This window comes from Triturus cristatus, chromosome 11, assembly GCF_964204655.1.
Source record: "Triturus cristatus chromosome 11, aTriCri1.1, whole genome shotgun sequence".
In the NCBI taxonomy this organism is placed as follows: Eukaryota; Metazoa; Chordata; class Amphibia; order Caudata; family Salamandridae; genus Triturus; species Triturus cristatus.
Genome location: NC_140594.1, coordinates 815,829,393 through 815,854,347, shown reverse-complemented (window position 1 = coordinate 815,854,347; position 24,955 = coordinate 815,829,393). Strand labels below are relative to the sequence as shown.

The following is a 24,955-nucleotide window of genomic DNA, read 5'->3' as shown; positions in this document are numbered from 1 at the left end:
AGCCCTGGTCCTCAGAACCATCCTTTCAGCATGTAAGGTAAGAAAAGGAGGTTTGGAACTAAGAGCTTGAAGCTCACTCACCCTCCTTGCCGAGGTTATGGCTACAAGAAAAACCACCTTAAAGGACAACAGCCTCAAAGGACAACTATGAAGAGGCTCAAATGGGGACCCCATTAGAAAGGTTAAAACAAGATTAAGGTCCCACTGAGGCATTACAAAAGGAGTGGGAGGAAACATGTTTGTAAGGCCCTTGATGAACCTCAGAACAACCGGAGATTTAAACAGTGATGGTTGATCTGGAAGGCACAGAAAAGCCGATAAGGCCGAAAGATAGCCCTTGACCGTGGCCACAGCACAGCCCTGCTGAGCCAAGGAAAGAGCAAACTGGAGAACATCAGAAAGATGGGCTTTTAAAGGGTCAATGGACCTCTCTCCACACCATTTTACAAATTTAGACCACCTGTAGGAGTAAATGGACTTGGTGGAGTGTCGCCTGGCCGATAAAATAACATCCACCACATCAGGTGGGAGAGAGAAGGAACTCAGGTTGCCCCGTTCAATCTCCAGGCATGAAGGTGTAAGCTCTGGAGGTGGGGGTGTAGAACCTGCCCCTCCGACTGTGAGAGGAGGTCTGCCCTCAGAGGGAGATGGAGCGGAGGGCACGAGGAGAGGTGGAGAAGATCTGTATACCACACCCTTCTTGGCCAATCCGGGGCGACCAATATGACTTGGGCCCGGTCTTGGCAAATCTTCCTCAGAACCCGAGGAATCAAGGGTATGGGAGGAAACGCGTAAAGGAGTTGTGAGGCCCATCTCAACTGAAACGCGTCCCCCAACGCCCCCTGCATCGGATACTGGAGACTGCAGAATGACGGGCAGTGCGTGTTCTCGAAAGTAGCAAACAGATCCTCCCGAGGAGTTCCCCATGTCCGAAAGACGTGATGAACTACCTCCGATGGAGCCTCCACTCGTGGTCGGCGGAGAACTGCCGACTGAGACTGTCCGCATGTACGTTCAGCACCCCGGCCAGATGATTTGCCATCAGACAAATCTGATGGTCCTGAGCCCAGGACCATAGACGTAAGGCCTCTCTGCATAGACAAAGAGACCCCACTCCTCCCTGCTTGTTGACATACCACATCGCGGTCGTGTTGTCTGTCAGGACTTGAATCGACTGACTGTGAAGGGAAGGAAGGAAGGCCTTGAGCGCCAAACGAATCGCCCGCAATTCCAGAAGGTTGATGTGAAGCAACTTTTCCTCTGGAGACCACAGACCTTTGATCTCCAGGTCCCCCAGATGCGCACCCCACCCTAAGGTGGATGCATCCGTTATCACTGTGGCCACTGATGGAGGTAGATGGAAGGGCTTTCCCTGCGACAGATTGCCCTCTACACTCCACCAAGACAGATCCGCTGCAGCTTCTCTGGAGATCTTGACCGACTCCCTGAGATCCCCGTTGTGCTGATACCACTGCTTGCGGAGGCACCACTGGAGCGCCCTCATGTGCCAGCGTGCATGGTTGACCAACAGAATGCAGGAGGCGAACAGACCGAGCCGGCGAAGGACCTTCAGAACTGGAACAACCGCTCCACTGTGGAATAAAGGAGGAGGAGGGAATGCTCGACACACAGTAGTGTCCAGTACTGCCCCTATAAACAGGTTGCGTTGAGAGGGCACCAGGTGAGATTTGGGCACATTGATTGAAAAACCCAAGTCGAACAACAGCTGAGTTGTCACCTGCAGATGACGCTGCACCATCTCTGGGGACTGTGCCTTCAGAAGCCAGTCGTCCAGGTAGGGGAAAACCGGAATCCCCGACCTCCTGGGATGAGCAGCCACCACTGCCATCACCTTTGTGAAGACTCGAGGTGCGGTAGTAAGACCAAACGGGAGGACCGCAAACTGGTAATATTGCGACCCAACCGTAAAACGGAGATACTTCCTGTGCGACTTCAGGATTGGAACATGGAAGTACGCGTCCTGCAAGTCGAGCGACACCATCCAGTCTCCTTGCTGCAACGCTTGAAGAACCTGCGCAAGGGTCAGCATCTTGAATTTCTCCTGTCTCAGGTAAAAATTCAAGATTCTGAGGTCCAGAATCGGACGCAATCTGCCGTCCTTTTTGGGAATCAGGAAATACCGGGAGTAGCATCCCTGACCCCTTTCCTGCTCCGGAACCACCTCTATTGCACCCTTCTGAAGCAAGGCTAGCACTTCTTTCTGCAGGAGAAGCAGATGGTCTTCCGAGCAATAACCTTGGCAAGGAGGGTAAGGGGGAGGAAACTCCCGAAAGGGAAGGGCGTACCCAGTCTCTACGAGGTTCAAAACCCAAAGGTCTGTTGTAATAGATTTCCAACCCCATAGAAAGTAGGACACCCGACCCCCCACAGGTCTTACATGATCCGGGATGGGGGATCTAGGGCTGCTTCCCCGAAGCCTCATTTGGAGCAGAGGAGGATGAGGAAGAAGAGGGGTTGCGTCCAGAACCTCTCCGACTCCTTTGCTTCCCTCTATAGGACCTATAGAGGGGATTCTGCTGCTGTTGTTGTTGCTGCTGTTAGGGCTGTCTGAAGGAACGAAAAGATGTTCTTCAGAAACCCCATAACTTTCGAAAAGACGAACCCCTAGCAGGAGCCTGCAGACCCAAGGACTTCGCCGTCAGTCTGCTGTCCTTAAATCGCTGAAGGGCAGAGTCTGCTTTCTCCCCAAACAACTTCTGTCCGTCGAATGGCAGATCAACCAACGTAGCTTGAACATCAGCCGAGAACCCCGAGGTACGGAGCCAAGCCTGCCTCCTTGCTGCCACAGACGACCCCATAATTCTTGCCACCGAGTCCGCCGTATCCAGCCCTGACTGGATCACCTGTCTGGCAGCCGCCTGAGTGTCTGCAACAACCTCCAAGAAGGACGACTTATCCCCCTCAGGCAACTTAGGGGCCAAAGATTTAATGGAGTCCATCAGGGCATGCACATAACGCCCCAGAAGGCATGTAGCATTAGACGTTTTCAACGCCATACTTCCTGAGGAAAAGGTCTTTTTGGCTGCCTGATCAACTTTCTTGGATTCCCTGTCAGCTGGAGACTGAGGGAAGGCACCCGAAGCATGTTTAGAACATGAAGCCTGCACAACCAGGCTGTCCGGAGATGGATGCGTAGACAAAAAGTCAGGATCCCCTGGTGCAACCCTGTACCTTCTTGCCACCTGCCTGCACACTGCCGGAGATGAAATAGGTTTCTTCCACACCTCCAAGACCGGCTCCAAGATGGCCTCATTGAAAGGCAACAAAGGCTCTGAAGTTGAAGACGGAGAATGCAACATCTCTGTTAGCAAGTTGGATTTGTACTCCACAGAGGGCAGCTGCAAATCCAAAACATCTGCTGCCTTCTTGATCACCACATGATAGGGAGCCAATTCCTGAGGCGGAGAAGACCTGGCAGACGTATGCTCCCACTCCGGGGTTGTATCCAACCCACTTGCTTCTTCAATACCTTCAAATTCATCAGAAGAAGAGTCAACTTCACCTTCTTCCACCTCTGCATGATATCTCCCTTCCCCCAACACCCTCTGGGCCTCCCTTCTCGACCGGATCCGGGGAGCCGGCGTCGACAACGTCGTACGCGGCGTCAGTGGAGCCAGAGGTACCGGAGTCGGTGGCGCCATAGGTGGAGTCGGCGGCGCCGATGGATTCGGCCTCGGCGTCGAGGAAGGCTCCGAAGTCTGCTGGTCCCTCCGAGGTCGAATCGGATCCCCAGACGGCGCCGGAAACTGCCAAGAAGGCGCCATCGGCATAAAGGGCATAAAGGGGGCCTGAGCATAATGCTGCGGCACCCCTAGTGTAAATGCCATCGGACCCACGGGACCAGTTGGTGCTCCGGATGGGTAGGCCGCCCTATTAAATATGCCATACATAGCATTCAAAAAATTTGTAGAATCTGTACCTGGAGCCGGGAATTGAGGAAAAGGAACAGACCCTGTATCCCCTTGTGGGGTCTCCGGCGTCGGCTCCGCAGTATCTTCCACCGGAGCCGCAGATTCTTCAGGCACCGGAACAGACTTTTCCTGTTCCTGTTCATCCATGGAAGCATCCGACTCCACTCGAACCGGAGTCGAAGCCTTAGACGGAGCCGATGACTGCGTCGGGGACTGAGCCGGAGTCTGCTTCTTCTAAGGAGAACGCCTCGGTGACTTCGAAGGTGAAGGAGAAGGAGACAAGCCTTTGCTCCGACGTCGACGGGGCGAAGCCGATCTCGACTTCCTGGACTTCGAGGACCGACGTCGAGAAGAATGCTTCCTCTTTTTGTGGTGCTTCTTCGACCTCGAAGACCTCGAAGTCGATGACTCCCTCTTCGACTTCTCCTTTTTCCTCCCTCTCTTCTCCTCACCGATCTTCTTCATGAAGAGCTTAGTCTTCCTCTCTTTGAGCGCTTTCGGATTCATGCTCCTGCAGCATCCGCACTCCTCCATATCGTGGTCTGAAGAGAGGCACCATAAGCAGTTCTGGTGCGGATCCGTCATTGACATCAGACCTCCACATTCCCTACAGGTCTTAAAGCCCGACTTCCTAGTCGAAGACATACTGGATTTAACACAGTTACACCGCTAAACTACAAAGTAGCTAGAGAGCACTGGAAAAAACCCGTTGCGCGTCGACGGCGCGGAAAAAAGGGAACTGACGTCATCACGCCGACGTGGGCTTCTTATGGCTCCGGTGACGTCGAATGGAGTCGCGAGCGGAGCCGATGCATTATGACGTCGCCCACGTCGACGTGGAGTGCTGGGAAAGAAAAGTTCTGTGGAATGCTGGCGCAGGGGATATTCACAAGGTGAGGAATCCACTGGCAGATGTATCCATCAGAAACAAAATGCCTTACTTGGTGGGTGGTGGAGTGAGCTAAAGAATGATGATGGATTAAACACAGATCAGTTGACTGGGGGTGAGTGTTTGATTTGCTCAAACGCTCCATCCATCACCCCTTTGGTATCGCCTTACTTGGTAGAGCAGCATCACCATCCCAAGGAATACATCACCACCGCGGGAGTGGGCGTCAACAATGTTCAAACAGCCAGATCTCACACCCATCATAAACAATGCTAAAACCACCAGGTGACATACACCAACAGCTCCTTTGATGGAATGTGAACTGGAGAGAGGGCTGGTATTACAATATATCAAACGACAATCGCCTGATGTGGTCCTACTTCAGGAGACCCACCTGGTAGGCACCACATGTAAAGCTCTCAACAGATGGGGTTTCAAGCTAGTGGTACACTCTGGCTTCACCTTCGGATCGAGAGGTGTAGGGATCTTAGTCAGGAAACAGTTTCCCCTAATCATACAACAGACATGGACAGACGAACAAGGTAGATTTGAAGTGATATCGGGCCACCGGGAGGAAAAACCCATTAAAATAGTCATAGTCTACATCCCGCCTGCACCACATACCATAGCTCTACCTGCACTGAGTACATTCCTACTCAAACGTCCGGAGGAAGAGGTGATATTCGGGGGAGACTTCAACATAACCCCGTGTGACCAAATAGACAGTCTCCCCCCTAGGAAACCGACCCGAAACATGTCACAGTTCTCTGATTTCTGGGGAGCCATGGGACTCGTCGAGGTCTGACGAGCACAATACCCACAACTTCAACAATACACGTTGCACTCTTGAGTACACAATAGTTTATCACAAATAGATTTCTTTCTCACATTGGCAGACAGAGTTGCTAGGTTCACCAAGGTACACCATCTAGAAAGGGGTGTCTCTGACCACTTCCCTATCCTGGCCAGCTCCGCCGCAGAAACCCAAAGCCAGCACTGCACGCTTTCTATATACCCAGGGTAATTAAAAAATCCACAAATACGTAACGCCCTCTCCACAGCCACACAATATTACTTTGCAGAAAAAGAACACTCTGTCACTTCCCCAATTACCCTTGGGGAAGCATATAAACCAGTAATCAGGGGACAAGCCATCTTCCTCTTATCAGGCCACAAAAAGGGGAAAAAAACGAATGACTGAAGCCCTAGAACAGGAAGTACTGGACCTAGAAGCACTACACTCTCAAGACCCCTCTAACTCCAACACACATCGACTCAACACAAAAATGCAGCAATACAAGGAACACATGTGGGAGGAATCTAGAACTAGACAGGCAACTTCCTGACAAAATGCTCTATGAAGTAGGGGTACTGCTTGCCTGGCTTGATAGACGCGACCTAGCGGATAGATGTGTGGGTGGGCTCCAGACTGACTATTACGCTAAGATCTATACCCCAGTAACCACCACCACAGCAACAGAAGTAGCTGAACTCCTCAGGGACATCTGCATCGCCATACTCACTGCAGAAGAGACACTGCAGCTCGAGAGTGACCTCACTGTAAAATAAATAACCTCGGCGATAGGTTGTATGCAGTCCGGGAAGGCCGTCGGACGCAAAGGCATCCCAATCGAATTGTACAAAATGACAGCAACACCATTAGCACCACACCTTATAGAAATGTACCGGGGCATCTTGGAGGCTGGGGAGCTCCCCAGAGACCAACATATGGCAACAATATTCACAATCCCTAAACCAGTCAAACCAGTGGAGGAGTGTGCCTCATACCGACCCATCTCACTGCTTAATGCAGAAGCAAAAATACTGGCTAAACACTTGCAAACAGATTGACACCATACCTCACCAACCTGGTGCACCTCGACCAATCCGGCTTCATGCCGGGCAGGAACACAGCCCTTAATTTACCTTGTCTCTATGGGGTACTGGGAAAAAGAAACACCATCCAGGAGGAGGCCATCATCCTCTCCTTGGATGCCCGCATGGACTTCGACACCATTGAATGGATCTTTCTTTTTGCAGTCCTAGAGCATTTAGGGCTCGGCCCAAAATTCAGGTCCTGGGTCCGCCTCCTGTACACGAAACCACTGGCACAGGTAGTGGTCAGTGCTAGACTATCAGCGACCTTTGCCCTTGGGCGAGGGACACGACAGGGATGCCCCCTGTCGCCAATCCTCTTCGCTCTTGTACTAGAACCTGTCGCAGCGTGAGTAAGGGGGGACCCCTGATACGGGGACTCCATTGGATGGCAGACTGGGGGACAGAATATCATTATACGCAGACGATATTCTGCTGTACCAGTGCATCACCAACACGCCCCCTAGCCAGAATAATGAACATTTTCTTTGGGAAATATTCTGGGTACATGATAAATTGGAACAAATCAATGTTATATGTCCTCAATGGTCCACTCCCAAGAATACCCAAGGGGTGCGAGGTGACGGTGGTGGCAGACGGCTTTCGCTATATTGGTATCTTCATCACAACGAACCCTGAGGAGTTCAGGAATAGGAACCTCCAGGAACCCTTGAGACGCCTACGAAGTGATGTCAAACATTGGTGATCCCACCCAATAACATTACTAGAGCGTGCCACACTCTTTAAGATAATGGCATTACCCAAAATTCTATATGCCCTCCAGAACACGCCATTCCGTATACCACAGACATACTTTAAGGCAATAGATGCTGAAGTACATAACCTGCTATGGGATGGGAAACCACCCCGCATAGCCACCAATATATTAGTTAAGGGATGGTTCGATGGCGGCATAGCACTCCCACACATACAAGCGTGTTACTGGGCTTCACAGCTCATAGTCCTTAACGACTGGACACACTGCCCTCAAACTGGCCCCACATTTCGAACAGATTATTACATCCAGGGTGAAGGGGGTGACCGGCGAGCATTATACGCCAAAGCAAACAATAAAAGCCTCTCGGGCCTACATCGCAAACGGTTCACCTATGGCACACTGTACACAAGAAGTTGGGCTGGCATACCAAACTGATGCAGTGTACCCCACTTTGGAAGACTGGGTAGATTGATTAGCTGTAAAGGATTTCAAAAATGGGATCTTATCGGTATCACAAGGGTGGAAGATCTCTGGAATAAGGGGAAATTTATCCCATTCGAAAAGCTGCAACAACAATACAACATGACCACAACGGAAACATTGCGCTACTTACAGATCAGGCATGCACTTATGGCAGTGATCCCTGCAGGGACGACCCTCCCAGAAGCATCACCATCAGAGGACAAGCTGCTCACAGAAAGGATGGACGATAAAGCCATCTCCCTAATTTACCAAAAATTAATCAATAATTTGGTAGATCTAATGCAAGGCCTCTGTGAGAGATGGCAAAAAGACATGGGAGAACTAGACGACACTGACTGGCAGGAAGCGTTGGAGTCCCTGCCGAGGTGGAAATACCCTCTACAACTCTAGGTGCTCCACAGAACTTACCTACCCAGGGAAACACTAGTTAGAATGGGAAAAGTTGATTCCCTGCTCTGTTTACGTCAGTGTGGAGGAACAGGCACATTCTACCTCATCTTATGGGACTATCCAGAGATCAGGAACTACTGGAAGACAATCATGCACACAATCACACAGGTATGCAGGACCCCTGTACCACCTGAGCCCAAAAGATGCCTTCTCAATATATGGGAGGCCACAGACCTTAATTGTGAAAACCAAGACTGGGCGACACTAGGCATGATGACTGCAAAGCGCAATGACGCCAAACATTGGGGAGCGCAGCCTACACTAACACATGCCGAACGGTGCAAAGATATGGATTGGGCCATGGTAGCCGAGAAGGCAGTCTATGTAAATAGGGGATGCCCCAAGAAGTGGGAACAGGTATAAGGAGGATGTAATGTGTACAGGGGAGGGATATGAACCCCGCCCGGCCAGGGCTTGTCGCTGGAGGAGATCTGAAGAACATACCAGGACAATTTTGCAATTAAGCCTCAAAAACGACATGTGAACAATATAAGGGATGGACATAATTTTATTACAGATATTTTGTTGAAATATTGCCAATATTGTTTGAACTGTATTAATAACTTGTGCTGCTAATAATAAAAAGAGTAAAAAATATAAAAAAGAAAGTCATCGAGAGATTAAACGGCATCGTCGTGATATGGGTGTTCCTTCGTTCTACGTACAATAGTCAACATTTCAACAGTTGAGAATTTAGAGACTTTCCCAGTCATCGTAACGTGAAGCTTCAGAGGAGCCCACCTCTTTGGTCACAAGCCAATGGCCTTTGTGAGAAGTTGGCCTGGTATATGATGTTCACTAATTAAAGTGACCACCTTGTACCATGCCAAGCAACCCTTATGGTGTGGTTGTAAGTCAACCTTTTCGGACCAGCTGCCCTAGTGGTAGCGTAGGCTAAGCAGTCTTTTAGGCTAAACTCGTTTAGGCATGTTAAGCAAGCTGTTTTACCATATGTAACCCCCCTTTATACCAATGAAAGGACACCACACAGATATATATTCAAAATATATATGTATTTATTACTCAAAGTATCCCCTAGACTCTTTATGAGCACAGGAGCACAAATCGTTAAACAAGAAAGTATCACAATATACGAAAGTTGCACTTTATATGGATAGGCCCTGGTGGCCGCTCAAACCATATACTAAAATAGTGGTATAAGTACCACGAACAGGAAAGGGAGAAGGCCTAGGGCCTCTAGAATCGCTGGGCCTACAAGGAGCTAACTTTAGTTAGTGACCAGGAGGTCCACGGGTCGCGTGTGCAGTGAGGAAAGTTACACGCGGGCGCCCATAGGTTTTCAATGGGTGCGTAATTGTTCAAAAGTTACTGCTAGAAGGGTCTTCTGGTTGGACTACGAACTCAAGACTTCAAACCTAGACATTAGAGATGTTACTCTACACTTGTGCACCGGAGTGCCAGCTTTACCTCACCCACAGGAAGCGGGTGCATAGGGCTCGAAGTGCGTCGGGTTTCGTCTATCTGTTCAATGGAGCCTGACGACAAAGATGCTGCAGGCGGTCGGTCCAGAAGAGATGCGGTGGATCCAAGGATGGATCGGAAGTGTAGAAGACCTGTAAGCAGAGGGGACAGTGTTCACAGTCACTAGCCAGTGACCGGCGTGGCACCAGGTAGGTACCAGGCGATGTCGGGTGCAAACAGGTAAAGAGATGTAGCTTGTCTCTGCAGCCACGTGGTCCCTGAAGGTCAACGACGTCCAGGAGTCAGGTCACGAGCTGTCCCACGCAGGCTCTCGCTGTCGGCAGTGTCGGCGACTCAGAAGAAGCAAACAAGCCTTGGCAAAAGCAGGAGTCGCAGGAATCAAAGAAAGCTGTTAGCTCTGACCAGCAAGGTCAGAGGGGCTGCTCCTTTGGAGGGAAGCAGGGGCCAGTCTGGAGCAACCAGACCAGCATCGTAGTTTTTCAAGATGGTTGCCAAGATGGCCACTAGTCAACGGACCAGTAACCGGTTAGGCGCGTCAAGTCGCGAAGTGCAGAGGGGCCCCACTCAGATCGTGGAGATGCTGGAGGGCTCACCTTTGGTGCAGATGCTGCTCGGATGTTGGGCTTCTCAGGACCCAAAGCACAACTCGGAGGGAGCCTCTGTTGTCGCGCTTTCAGGTAGTCGAGTGTCTTCCAAGGTGGCTGGCTCCACGTGTCTCGGTGCCTCCACGGGTTCCTTCTTTGCAGGGACTGTGGATCGGGCGGTGAGAGGTCTGGCGGTCCAGTCCTTGTCGGTCTCTGGGCTCGGGCTCCGGCGGGAGGCGGCGGCAAAGCAGACGTCGATTCGCTGGATGGTGCTTGCGTTAGCAAGATGGTCACTCCCTGACCATAGGGGAGATTTCCTTCAGTCTTCTGTGCAGCAGAACGTCGAAGTTCCCGTCTTCTTCTTAGTTGTAAGTTGATTCCAGGATGTCTAAAGTCTTTGGACACAGCTCCTACCTTTAAGCGGATTCTAGGGGCCGGACTACCTGCTAGGTCCCTCCCTAAGGGTGGGACCAGGAAGGGGGGTGGTTACACCCCCAATCCTTTGTCCAGCTCGCCCCAGGTCTGGGGCTGGTGTGCCCCAGGACCGGATTGAACTGGCATATGCACCGAGGCTCCTTGTGAGCCTCAGGCATGTCTGTTTCCTTTCAAGCCCTACCTGACCAATACACAAAATCCTGTCTGGGGTGGTGCTCGCACCTCCCCTGGCAGGAAACCCTTTGTCCACGTCTCCCAAGCTGGAAGGACTCCCAGCAGCAGGAGGGCAGACTTGTGTCTGTGGTGGCAGCGTCCATTTTGTGGAGCTGAGGCTATGTCTGATTTTACCCGGGTTTCAGGTTCTGTACATGTCGTGTCCCTCTAGGAGGGTGGAATGCTAACCCCGTCGCCAGAATTGGCGAGGGGTTAGTATTAGTATGACACCTTACTCGACATGTTTTGATAAAGCCAAACCAAAGATAGCATTTAACCGCGAGGTTCATAATGCACTTAAGAGTATATGGTATGGCGATATCTGGAAACGGTAGAAGGAAGTTGTTCCGACTACTGCAGACAGGCTCAGCTCATGCCAGAGCACCATCTCACATGAAACCAAGCACTCTGCCTTCAGGATTGTTAAGGCCTGCCATAGGAGTGACTTATAGGCTAACATGTGTCCAATTTAAGGTTAGGTATAGGCATACTACACCTAAGTAAGAGGTGGATACACCAACTTACCCCAGCTGAGTGATCAGCCAGTTGTGTCAAATTGCTAGGCCAGGCCAGAGGTGGCACAATACATGCTTCAGCCCCTGGTAGGCCTCAGATACACCAATGCCCTGGGTACCTAGGGTACACTACTACAGGGGCTCACAGGGTGATCCAGTTCCAATGGGTTATGCACCTAAAGTGCATAGTGTCAATTTAGCAGAGAGAACAGCAGGCTGGGGGTCTGATTAGCAGGCCCACAGCCTCAATACGTCAAAAACCAGTGAAGCAAAAAGCAAAAATTTGGGGTGACCATAGGATAGCAGACCCTACTCTCCTACAGCCTTGTTGAAAGTTTCATGAGTACTCTTAAGAAAACTGTTCAGCGTGGTGCACTAGAAAAGCTCGATCTTAAAACAGTCTTGAATCTGGCTCTTCGAGCTTACTTTCGACCCCTCACTTGACCACAGGTGAAAGCCCTGCAGCCTTGATGTTCGGGAGAGCCATGACCACTAAGTTATCTCAATTGTCCAACAGAAGTACTGAGGAATAAACCTGCATTACTTGGATAGTAAAAAGAAAATAAAGGTCTATGCACACCAGCATTGACATGCAAAAGACGTTACATTCTCTAGAAGGGATCAGGTGCTTATTTGTGAACATAGAAAATGAAAATCTAATGTTACTTTTGTTGCTGAGCCATTTTTTAAATGTTTTGACCAGCGAAGGACACATGGTGACTGCCCAGCGTCCAGGGAAGTCTATTACGTGAGATTCCTTGCATTTCAGACATGTGGCTCATCGCTCATCAGACACTAATGCCAAGGTGGATACTGGGTCAGAAAGGTCAAGTGAAGACCCCCGGATTGCTGTTGTTTGTATATCACCAAAACAGGTCATGGACACTTCTACTGCCTGTCCCCAGTTTCCGAAGAAGAGGTTAGGTAGGACATGTGATCAAAGCACCATGAAGACTCATTGTAAAGATAATTGCTTATATTTTTGTAAAAACAAATTGACCTTTTTTATTTAACAGAGGGGGAGTTGTAGCGTTGTGTGAGTTTGAAATGACAGAACCCTTGTGGCTCCTGATGGACTCCGTAGAACTGTGACGTAAGCGTTAGTGTGGAGTGAATTGAATGCAGGTTCGCAGTTACATGCCGAAGAATAAAGATGTGCTATACTAAGTTCTGTGTGTGGTGTAGTAATTGGCAAGTAGCCGGGCTGGGGAGGACGCTACATAAGCCGCATCACAAGGTATTATAATGCCTTGTGATGGGAATTTTCTAAACAAAATCTTGAGATATTTTATTACCATCAGCAGTATTCAAGGGAAAACTATGCTATTGCAAAACTTTAACCTGGGAAGAGGTCAAGCATTCACACCACCGTCATACTTTAAGGAAGAAGCAAGAGCCTCATTCTTCCAAGGTTACCACTCTTGCCAGATATTGGAACCGCCACCAGAATCAACAGTGCCAATGACTCTGACTGTATCCCGCCTCCAATCTGCCTCCTCCACTGACCTCTAAATCAAACTGTAAATCTTCTCACCTTATTTGGATGTGGACAGAGCGGCATTCCGTGTGGCATGAAGTGGCCTGTGGTTCCTGGCACCTCAGGACTGGTAAACGTTGCTAGGAATATGCTGGTATCTGGAATTTCCATATGGAAATGCCATTGTTGTTTGCCTTCTTGCCTAGTAGCCCTGAAGGCAGAACCAACTTCATAAAAGACAGGCCCAAGTTTCAGCCTGGGAAGGAACGTAATTTTGTATGGTAGCCCCAAACACTTACATGATTTCTAGCACTTCATGAATTGTAAAGATGAAAAAGAAAAATGACAGGCTATTTGACTGACTTTATTTGTGGTTACTTACCAGAATGTTCCGGGGAGAAATAAGCATGTTAAGAACCTGATTCTCAGAGTTCACAGCAGGCCCTGAGTCCAACTTCACTTGGCAGAAAGTACAGCTCCAGGTGTCACTGAAACATAAGGAGTGAGCGGAACAGTTACATAAAATGTTTAGATCTTTGGAAAATGGAAGAGAGAGAATACACCTAGAGTGGCAGAGACATTTGTGAGGGGTGGTAAGGACATGGGGCGTCCAGAGGAGCAAAGGGTTGAATTTTCTGCCTTTGGCCGAGAGAAAGAGAAATTAAGATCTGAAAAGGACCTACTGCCTTTAACTCAGAGCGGGGGAGGCGGTGATAGTGATTAGGAACAATCATTGCCTTTATCTGCGGTAATGGTGTAACATGGAGATCAGTGGGACTGAGGGCTAAGGGTGAGGTATCAGCTAATTTATTAGAAATCAGAAGGCAAATATAGGAGCAGGAGAAAATCTGACTGAATTTAAACGATGATGGTGTGTGAATGTGGTAGTAGCGCCTCTGCATTTTCTTTTAAGAACTCTATCAGACTGTGGTATAAGTACTCATTGTCCTTATGGAGGGCCCGAGCCTGAAAGACCTATCAGACTTTAACTAACATGTAGGTAACAGCATTGAGAAAAAGCTCTCTGTCTTGACCTAAGTGTAAGGAGTGGTAAGCTTACTGTGTTGTAGTACTTCTTTGCCTTTTGGGGGAATGAGGTGAGAGTGTGGGGTAACAGTTCACTTTCCAAACCTGAGAGCAGGGAGTGAGATTTACCCAGATGAGCTTAGATTTAATAAGCTCATCTGAGTAAATGTTAACACATTTTCATATATTTTGGGGAAAATTCAGGAACAAAACAGATCAGACAGCCTAGGTATCGCATTTAAAACAGCCTATTGTTTTTAAAAAACCTTATTTTGCTGTTTAAATAATTTATATTGTTTTGGATTTCTCTCTGGCACTTAAAGAGACACAGGACTTTCGAATTTGCATTTTTTTGTTTCTTTAATGTATTTCTCCTTTTTTTTGCTGGATAAAACTAAACACATTTCAAAGTATTCAAGAAATAGGGCCTGCTGCTGAATGATTGTTTTGTGTAGTGGTTGACCTGAATGAAGACGATTGTTTCAGCCAATAGTCCCCAGCATAGTCAGAATCTCTTCTTTTGCATCATTCTATGAGTAACAGTTTCTGAAAAGAATGACCATATATGGCATCCAGCCATGAGACTGCTGGCATAGTGAAAGCCTTTGGAAAACTTTGAGGCAGTGTTCCTTAAGTGTCAAAGGTGATGCCCCTTATGTATAGTAATGGAAGCTTCTTCTCTGGTAAGCCTAAGGAACCGTAATCCATTACAACGCATTCCCCAAAGTAACCCCCCAGCAGAGTTAGAATGGTAATTGTGTTGTAATGGATTATGCGTTGTAATGACATGCGTTGTAATGGATTTTGTGGTGTAAATAATGTGTTGTAATGACATGCGTAGTAACGCATGCGTTGTAAAGTGTCATGTTCGCATATCCTGACCAAACACAAACATTCTCATCAAAATATGTAAGATTTTTGGTTCCACCCTCGCTGGTAACATTATAATGATCAGTGTATTTGTCCCATTAAAAGGGCACTTGCGGGTATTCAACACTCTTGTCATGGCAGGACTCTCATCGATAAAATGCTACGTTATCCTCATATAGGCAGCAAAACAATCTACATAGTAAGTACAGTATTTAGGGCCTCATTTACTAAATATGCATTCAGTAAAAGTGGTTGCAATCTGTGCCCCGACTTACTGAATGCATTGGAATTTTGCAATTCGACCTATGTACTAATAGGCCGGTTCATAAAATATCAAATTGTTGTGGGCTACAATACTACCCATTTCATGAGTATTAATCTGCAACACTCTATGATTTGCTGGCATCACTAGCATGGTAATTTTCTGGGGTCAGCAGGCAACCATGTCTGTGATTGCTTTTAAATAAAGCAATCTTTAAAAAAAAAGTATGCTTTCCTTAAAGGTCAAAGGGATGTGTTTAAAGAAACAAAATGAAAGGTTTTACATACTGCCACTGTCAGAACAGATTATGGTCCCAAAACACTATTACAAACCATAAGAAATAAGTATTTGGAAGGGACACCCTTATCATGCCACTTCCAAATACCTATTTATTATGGTTCCCTAAACGCATTAAACGATTCAGAAAATCTTTTCCAAATCGTTAAATGAACCTAGTACATTTTTTATTTTTTTTTGCAGAGTTTTATATAGCGCAAACTTGACCCGAATCCAATCAGGTATCAGAGCACTTTACATAGCACCAGTTACGTTACATTAGGACACACATTCATTCTTTGTTAGGCACAGGGAGATTAAGTGATTTGCCCAGAATCACAGGATGTTCAGCGTCATTACCGAGACTCGAACCCAGTTCCCCAGGTCCGAAGTCGAGCGCCCTAGCCGTTAGGCAAACTCCTCTCCCCATTTGAAAAAGGGTTTTAGAATTCTAACCTTGTCTAAGGTTACCATTATTATAAAATACTCCATGTGAGGTTGGTAACCCGGATAGCAATTTTAATTCACCCCTTCATCTCTTCTGAAAAGGAATCATTCTAAAAAAAGAAAAACAGCTCTGCTGTAATCAGGCATTGAAGCACACCTGTGACACGCTTGGTGTCTTGGGTGGGACCTCAATGATGAAGTATACCACCAACTAGGTTGGTGAGTGAGGGGTCTTTTAAGAAAACCTAAAGGCGTTGTTTTCACACTCTGTGTGAGGGGCATCCTTAAGATATTTGGCAGCATTGCTTGCTGCAATTTGTTTTTTAATATTATGTTGGGAAGGTGAGCTAGTCTTCTCACTCATCCCTTTGTTATTTAGTCTTCAGTCAAGGAGATCAGGGAAGATCATCTAATTCCTTCATCATTGAGGTTAACTGCCTGGACCCTGAGTGCTTAATTATCCCACCATATCGGTATAAATAATTGTATGGACGTGGAGAAAATTTCGAAACATCTTTTCACAAGACCTTCACATACCTACTAGTGATTCTATACCTGGACCAATTTTTATAATTTTTTCACGCAGCAAGCCACCTTCCTGCACCCCGTAAAACGGCAGAAATAGGCCATATTTAACATTATACTTCGCATGCCTGTTTTTTCCTTCCTCTGGCGCACCTTAGGCTGCTTAGTGCCAACGTAGGCACTCTTGCATCATGGTACAAGGGTGCCTGTGTTGTAGGCAGGATTGTTTTTGTGCAGGAAGGGACACATTCCTGCACAAAAACAATACTGAGAGACAGTTTCCTCTTTCTATGTGTGCTGCAGAATGCAGAACACTTGGAAAGAGGGAAAAAAGGAGAAATAAAGATATTTCTCCTCATTATGCCTCTCCAGGGGAGGCGTAGCATTTCAATGCATTCCCAGGTCTACCCCTAATGGTAAATCTGGGTATGCGCCAAAATCCATGGGTGGATGCGTGGGACCACCTACGCTCCACCCATGGAACCCCTTCCTGGGGCAGAGTAACACAAGGCAGCAATACTCTAGATTTATTTAAGATGGCCTTGCAAGGCTTGATAAATCCCACGTAACTCTTGCATTGACATTGCGCCAGATTTATCAAGGTTTTGCGTCGCCCCTGTGCCACACAAGGGCAATGCAAAACCTTAAAAAATCTGGCCCCTGGTGTCTAGCGAAATTTAAAGATTTGCCTTAGGATAACTTTAACTGTTACAGCCATATTTTTGGTCATGCTAATATGCCTTCAAGTTGTGCCTTTCAATGAGGGATGAATCCTTGTTTCCTGCCTTGAAATTTCTCATTATCTTGGCCAGCATTTAAATTATTGTATCTATTTGAAGGTCTTCTGCATACTTTTTCATAACCACAGAATCCTGCAACTGTGTAACTTCTTTTTTCAGTCTTATCACAGGATCTCCATAGGAGCCCTTTATATGTTTGTCGCGCCTCTAACTGTGCAGCTGACGCCTATTTGGGGTACTGGGAAATGCCCTTTTCATCTGTTTCTATTACTCACAGATAGAGGTTTCTTAGATTAATAGTTTCAGACCTCATGTTGTGTGGGAATATTTTCTTTAACAATCTTAACCTGCAGGCAGACTCAAGAATGGGCCAAGAAGAAACAATGCAACCTTACCTTCTACTCGGCTAATTTGGCCTCCACTTTTTAGCTATTATTGTACATTTGGCTGCTAACACTGCTTACTACGAGTGCCCTTGCCAGGCATTCATTTTTACATTCCAATGGTTAATCGTTTTCCATGAGGCACTAGGAAAGTATGCACTTTTGTTAAGGAAGCCTCTATTCCATAGGAAATGAAAATAATTCTTTTCAAAACTGATAAGTACACTTTTACCAATGCACAAGATAAATCTGCACCACCTATTCTTGAAAATAGTTTTTCTTGTCACTTGTGTTTTGTCATACCTCACTTCTGCTGCATGAAAGGATCTTCTGCATTCTGCCGGAGCAAACCAAATCATCTAAAATTTCATGGGCATCTAAGCGTGACTTTTCATAGGATCACTTGAGTACCATCTTGACTGCAGTGGCCCTAGGGCTAACTGTAGCCTCTTTTTTTATATTGAACAGGTTCGACAGAAAATACATATATTACAATAAAACATCAGAAAGGAGCACCAGGTCATCAATCAATCAATGTGGATTTGTATAGCGCGGGTAATCACCCATGAGGGTATCCAGGCACTGAGAGCACTGCTGCAGGGAGGCTCAGTGGAACAGCCAGGTCTGGAGTCCTTTCCTGAATTCCAAGAGAGAGAATGAGCTCCAGGAAGGGAAAGAGAGAGGTTGTTCCAGCACTTTGCAGGGGGGTAGCAGGAGCGCCCTCCATTGTTGATGCGGGTGGTGTGGGCGAGGCAGAGATAGGTAGACCGCAGGTGGAAGTTCTGTTAGTTGCTGGTGGAAGCTGGTCCCTGGTTGTGGAGGGTTTTCAAGGTGTGGATAAACATCTTGAACTGGCATCTCTTCTGAATTGGGAGTCAATCGAGCTTCTTGAGGTGGGTGATCATATGGGTCCATTTAGGGAGGTCTAGGATTAGTCTGACACTGACACTCAAAATGTACGAATATGACCGTTACACATACAATTTGATAATATCTTTAAAATCCCAGCTGCTCGAAATACCATACTTTCTTTTGAGAGACTCATACCTTTTCTAAGTTGTAAACAAGCAGCCACTTATGGTCATAAGGTGCACAAACAGGAAATAGCAAATTACTGAATATGTTGATACCTAAATAATTAAGGTACATCCAAAACACCGTTCTTGTTTCTGTAAGATATATCAAGGGCATATAAATACAGTACATGCAAAATATATAAATAAACAGAAATTGATCCTAAACTCTGTAGACTTAAATATTTAAAGTGCATCAAAAATAGGGTACTTGTTTATAAGAGATATATAAAGTTCAACAGATTACAATGCTGACCGGATGAATTAAGTGCAAAGAGATGCAGTACTATCATAAACACTCCGCAAGAGATTAAAGTGCGGATGCCACTAAAATCAAGCCATTGGATACGATACAAACCGACTTTGAGAAAGTGTGCATTCCACTCCATACAACGTTTACTCAAAATATAATCATACTTTGGCCCCCAATCAGAGAAGTGCTAATTTAACGCTTCACAAACCCCTGGAGCTGACATTTCCAGCTTGTCTTGCATATGCTTCCTCAAAAGCTCTTGTCCTTATCATTTTCTTGTACCGGCCTTGGATGGTTGGAACATTCGTCATTCTCCAGAGATAGAGTATTAAAAAGCATGCTACGATTAAAGCAATGGAGATAAAGTATTGCCCATATTTATTTACTCTACGACACCCATTGGAAGCACCAAATAATACAAGACTTGTTTCAGCTATAATCTTGAACTGCAGACCTTCACTCAGGGCTAGAAAAAACTCCTCCCAGAAGTTTGGGACATGCATAAAATATGTGCAGCCAGTTACCAGATGCATCACATTGAAAGTGAAAGCATTGATCTGGGACTGGCGGGAACATTTTATTCAAAACTTGCGGATTATAGTATGCCATCCAACGGGACAAAAAGGATATCCTGTTAAAGCTCCCCGCCCTAAGAAATTTGTGTCCTAGCTCTGAGATGAGTTGCCAATCTCCTGTGATAGTGTTGTGATCCTGTCCTGACTTTGGAGTGTTGAGTCTGTAAGAGTAGAATGAGTAGGTGGAAATTGGCATTAACAGCGACAGGCACGCTTTAGATTTCATTAGTCTTCCATTGTTTCTATCAGGGATTGGCACACTCAAAGCTAGTGATTCTGGCCCTTTTATCTTCTTAGAAGCAAATGCAGATATGCATGTGTAATGTTTTTTTTAAAGATATACGTGTAATTAAATCAATATTTTAAAGAGTACATCAATTTAATGTATTTATTGTTATGGCTTCAGGAAATTTATGGAACTTGTCCCCTTCACAAGCATTTTTGGCTGGAAAAAGGGAACCAGTCTTAAAGTGGATTGAGTGTAAAGAGTATTTTTAGAATTATATTTCCACTTTTGAGTGGGATTAAGAATCGACACCTGAGCGGATAAAAAAATGTTGTTACATTGTTTAGGTGTGGGGGATTGAAAATTTACAATCGCATTCAGAAGAAAGTTAGACCACATGGTCAGGGTGATGTATACAAACACACAATAGAAGGCATGGATGCTTACTTCAATCCTATAGTATGTGTCTCTGTGGATCACTACAGATTCTTTCATACAAAACAGTAGAAAGAATCTGTAGAAGATTACATGGCTGCCCTGAATAATTTAGCTTTGACTTGCAGATTCACTACTCTGCACAACTAATTAATATGTGATCAAGTAGTGATGTGCTGTGCTAATTCGAATGTCCAAGACAAATTGTTGACCATGGGGGGAGTCGTCACTACAGGAGGTAGTAGAGTTAGTAAAGAAAACAGAATTGACTGGCAGATGTGCCAAAGCAGTCATTCCGCAAAGTTTCGACAAAATTGGAGAGGATATTGAGAAGGGAGTGTGTGAGAAAGTGGCTCTGTATATACTGTTCCCAAATAGGTACAGGGTGTACAGAGTCCACAGTCCCCAGAGGTTTGGTAGAGGCTAAAGTTAGATATAACCTTACTCTCTAAAGTGGTAGCTTGGTCGAGCAGTAAGGCAGTATCAGAGGACAGTGTAAAGAAGTTGTTGCACACACTCTGCCAGCAAATGGTCTCACACACTCAATAACTGAACTCTAGGCCAATGATTTATATATAAAAAAATATATGCTTGTTTCATTTTAGAACCAACAATAGGTATTAAAATATACTTTCTCAGAATGAGATGCTTTATATAAATACTTTTGCAATATGCAATTGATTTTTGTAGGAAGTTACAAGTGGTTGCAATAGGCAACACAATTCTAAACACAATAATGCATTGAGTTCAATAGAAGTTTCAAAGTTATTTGCCACAGATTACTTTTAGGATTACTTTTGGAATGCCAGGACTGGATCCTAGATTCAGTCCTGGGTCAATACTTGGAATCAAGTGATAAAAGTCGACTTAATTACTGTGATGATTTTTAGACAATATTTTTCTATTTTAAAAGTTGACACTTAGAAAATATTTCATAGAAAACAGTCAATGATTCCCTATGGCAGAAAATTCAAGTTGCAGTTATAGTATGTTCTCGTTACTTTTGTAATCCAGTACTGGGTGTCTAGACTCAGTACTGGGACCTTTATCCAAAACAGGTAAGTAATTACGTTTTCAGATATTATACGATTTTTAAAGAATATTTAACATTGTCAGAAATTAACACAGAAGAAAATTCACAGAAAAACAGTCAATGGTTTCCTATGGGAGAAAATTGGGTTACTGGTAAGTACAGTTGTAAGTATTTTTCAGAGTCAGTGCTGGGCACCAAGATCCAGCACTGGGAGCTCACCTAAGAGCAGGTGAGTATTTTCGTTTTCGTTACTCGGCTGATTTTTGATGAATATTTTACGTTTTGAAAAGTCCACACTTAGAAGAAATTTCAGGAAAAGCCAGTCAATGTTACCCTATGGAGAAAATTGAGTTATCGGTTTAAAGGTAATTACTCGACTGGCAGAGTTAAGGTTCTGGGCATAGACTCAGGGGTCTCCCAGGGTCAGGTAGGTACAGTTGGTGCACCCTCAGCCGCACAAGGGCGGCCGGGTGCAGAGAGAGTTAGGCCCAATGTTATCCTATGAGAGGTAGGGGGGCCTTGGTTGGTGGCTGCTGACTAGCAGGCCACGCGGCTGTGGGAGCTGGGCTCCTGGTCACTTACTCAGGGCAAGTGGGGAAGTAGATAGGTGTGTGGTTGCACTGCCAGGGCCATTCGGGCGGCTGGGTGCAGGGTGCTTTTGAGCCTTCGGGCGCTCAATTGATTTCAATGGGAAATCTCCGGTTTAGAAAAAGACTGCAAGCTCGGGGACGAAGATTCTTCAGGTGCCACCACCACTTCGAGAGGTAAGTTGGGTAGTTGGAGGAGAGGTAAGTACCCCAGGATTGGGCACAGGGGGCCACGGGCGCCGGGTGCAGGGGTGCCTTTTGGTGTCGGGAAATCTTACCCTCTGTTGATAGCGGTGGGGGGGGGCACCTGGTTCTGAGGATGCAGGCTTCTTCAGGAGTGTCGAGGGAGGTCCTTGGGTACCGGACTCTGGGTCACAGTCGCCGTGGGGTCATCCTTGTGATCTTTGTTCACTCCGGCACAAGCCAGGCTTGGCGGGTGCAGAGTGTGCTGGGTTCGCGGTTCCGGGCTGCTGCCAGGGATTAGAAGTCATTTTTGAGTAGAGCCTCTACTCATGGGAGTCCCAGGGGGCTTAGAGTCAAAAGGTAGTCAGGTCCTCTGGGGTTTGTGAGGTTGCTGGCCACAAGAGATGCCGGGTTGGAGCAGGAGCAGGTTCGAGGGTCGACTGGCCGGTAGGGTTGGGGCCAAAGCAGTTGGTGTCTTCCTCTTCTTAGCAGCTGCAGGGCAGGTCTTCTTTCTTCTAGCTCTTCTTTGGATTTTTGGAATCTGGAAAAGGAAGGTTCAGGGTGCCCCTAAATACTAGATTTAGGGGCGTTACAGGTAGGTGAAGGGCAGGGACCAATGAGTCCCTGTCCTGGGGTGGGTACACCCCCTATCCTGCCTCTCTCCTGTGGGAGGGGGGCAGTAGCCTAGTCCTGATTGGGCAGGGCTTCCCATCTTCAAGATGGCGAGAGCCCCGAGATGTGCTTCACCTCGCTTCCCCCACCTGAGGGGTGGGGTTGGCAGGCTGGCACATCCCCTGTCCTTATTTGGGGTTTCCGGACAAGCTTCCCGCCAGATTGGGGGGTTGCAGTGGCCTGGGGAAGCTCAAAGAGGCGGCATGCCTTTGAAGCTTCCCCCTGCCCATCCTGGGGGAGGAGATTTAGCACCTCGCCCAGGATGCGCATTGTTGCAGACCCAGGAGAGCAGGGGCTCTCCTACCCAGGGGTCCAGCAACATGTCTGCTGTGTGGCAGCCTAGGCAGCCTCAGAACAGACGTGGATTGTAGGTTAGGTTTCAGGGGGCATCTCTAAGTCTAAGATGCCCTCTGGGGTGCTTGGTACATTAAATCCCACACTGGCATCAGTGTGGGTTTAATGTGCTGAGAAGTTTGATTCCAAACTTCTCAGTCTTCAGTGTTGCCATTATGGTGCTGTGCGAGTTCGTGTTTGATGAGCTCCCAGCACCAAATACTCTTAAATGGCAGCACTGCACTTACAGTGCCCAGGAATGGACCTGGGTACTGTAGGGGCACAGGGCTCCTGCTCCTGTGCCCACACCTTGGGCATAGGTCACCCATCTAGAGGGATGGCTGATGTATGCCATGGCAGTGTAGGTGGTGGGCATGGCACACAGGGATGCGTGCCATGTCAACTCTTTGTTTTGTCTTGTACCCAGACTCTCAGCCTGCAAGGGCAGTGTGTGTGTGTAAGGGTACAGGGCCTCGAAGGGTGGCACAATGAGTGCTGCAGCCCTTAGAGGCCTTCCCTGGTCACAAGGCCCTGGGTACCTAGGGTACCATTTACCAGGGGCTGACATGTGGCCAGGGTTTGCCAATTTGTGTTTTGTGTTTTAGGGAAGGAACATAGGCCCTGGGTACCTGATTGGCAGGAGTCCAGGGCACACTCAGTCAAAGTACATTCAGCAATTCAGCAAAAAGTGGGGGCATACCATGCAAGAAAGATGGCACTTCCTCACAGAGTGGTAGCAAAAGTTCAGGCAAAGAAGAAGTCTAAGAAGGTGTATAAGTGGGAACCAAAGAAGGATGTGAACAAAGATAAAACCTGTGAGCAATTTTATTGTTCTGCATTCAAGGGCAGGTTTTCTAGGAGCAGGAAGATAGGGTATTTGGCAAATGACAAGAGGTGCCCTGCAAGGAACCAGATGTGTGTGGGATGCAGCATCATGGGACACTTCCAGAAGGTGTGTAAAATACTGAGAGGGGGTGTGAGGGGAGTGAATCTTCTCATGCAGATTTCCACAATGGATTCGGAGGAGTCCGAGGACAATAATATTAACATGTGTGTACTAAATGTCAATGAGGGTGTGCTCAATGTGGATGGGCAACAAAGGAACAAACCCACATGCGATGTTGCTGTAAGGGGAGTACTTATCACTGTTACAGCTCACTCAGGCTCGCCTTACACTATTGTAAATGAGAAGGTGTGGAGTGAAAAGTTTGCTCAGATTCTAGGTAATGTTCTGGAACATACAGTGATTCGCCCCAAGAGATTCACAGGGGAGGACATTAAAATGACTGGGGTGAAATAATTGGATTTCATGTTTAAAGATAGGAAGGCTATGTGTGAGCTGTATGTGGTTGAATCTGGATCGTCAGTGTTAGGCTGAGGTGATCAGGGAGAACTGGGGATTGTACTCAACTCCAATAGTCAGGAGCCAGTATTAGTTGTTCAACATGATGGAAGAATGGAACAGGAGATCCTTCAAGAATATCCAGAAGTCTTTACAGGTGCTATAGATGAATTAAAGGGTTGCCAAACATGGTGCGGAACCACAAGTTCACAAAGTGAGAAGTATACCTTTACCCTTGAGTGAGGAAGTCAAGAGTGAGTTGGAAAAGTTGTGTGATGAAGGGGTGATTGACCGGGTGTATGCGTCAGAATGGGTTTCACCTTTGGTGATTGCCAGGAAGGCCAATAGGAAACTCAGGTTGTGTGTTGATATGAGGGACCTGAACAGGAACATAAATATGGACCAATTTCCATTACCAAAGATTAGAGAAATGCTCTCAGTCACAAAGAGGGTAAAGTGGTTTACTACAATAGACCTCACTGCTGCTTACCACCAGGTTCCTCTACACAAGAAAAGCAGGAATCTTACTATGTTCATAACTCCTGTTGGATATTTTAGATTTGTGAGAGGGCCTTTCAGATTGGCCTCTGCTGCGGTGATGTTTCAACGTATTATGTTTGAATTGTTTAAAGAAGTGAGAAATGTAATGTTTTTTCAAGATGATTTTAATGGGTAAAACTAAGGCCGACAATGATTTGAC

At 46.7% G+C, this 24,955-nt stretch overlaps 1 protein-coding gene across 2 annotated transcripts in view; it reads right to left on the bottom strand.

The window, feature by feature from the left end:
- Positions 1-24,955, bottom strand: part of LOC146785479 (nuclear body protein SP140-like protein) — a 509,550-nt gene that overhangs the window by 55,415 nt on the left and 429,180 nt on the right. For both annotated transcript variants that reach the window (XM_085634556.1, XM_085634557.1), the window contains exon 14: positions 13,397-13,502. In XM_085634556.1, coding sequence (XP_085490682.1) covers positions 13,397-13,502 — 106 coding nt within the window. The remainder of the gene's footprint in view (positions 1-13,396; positions 13,503-24,955) is intronic.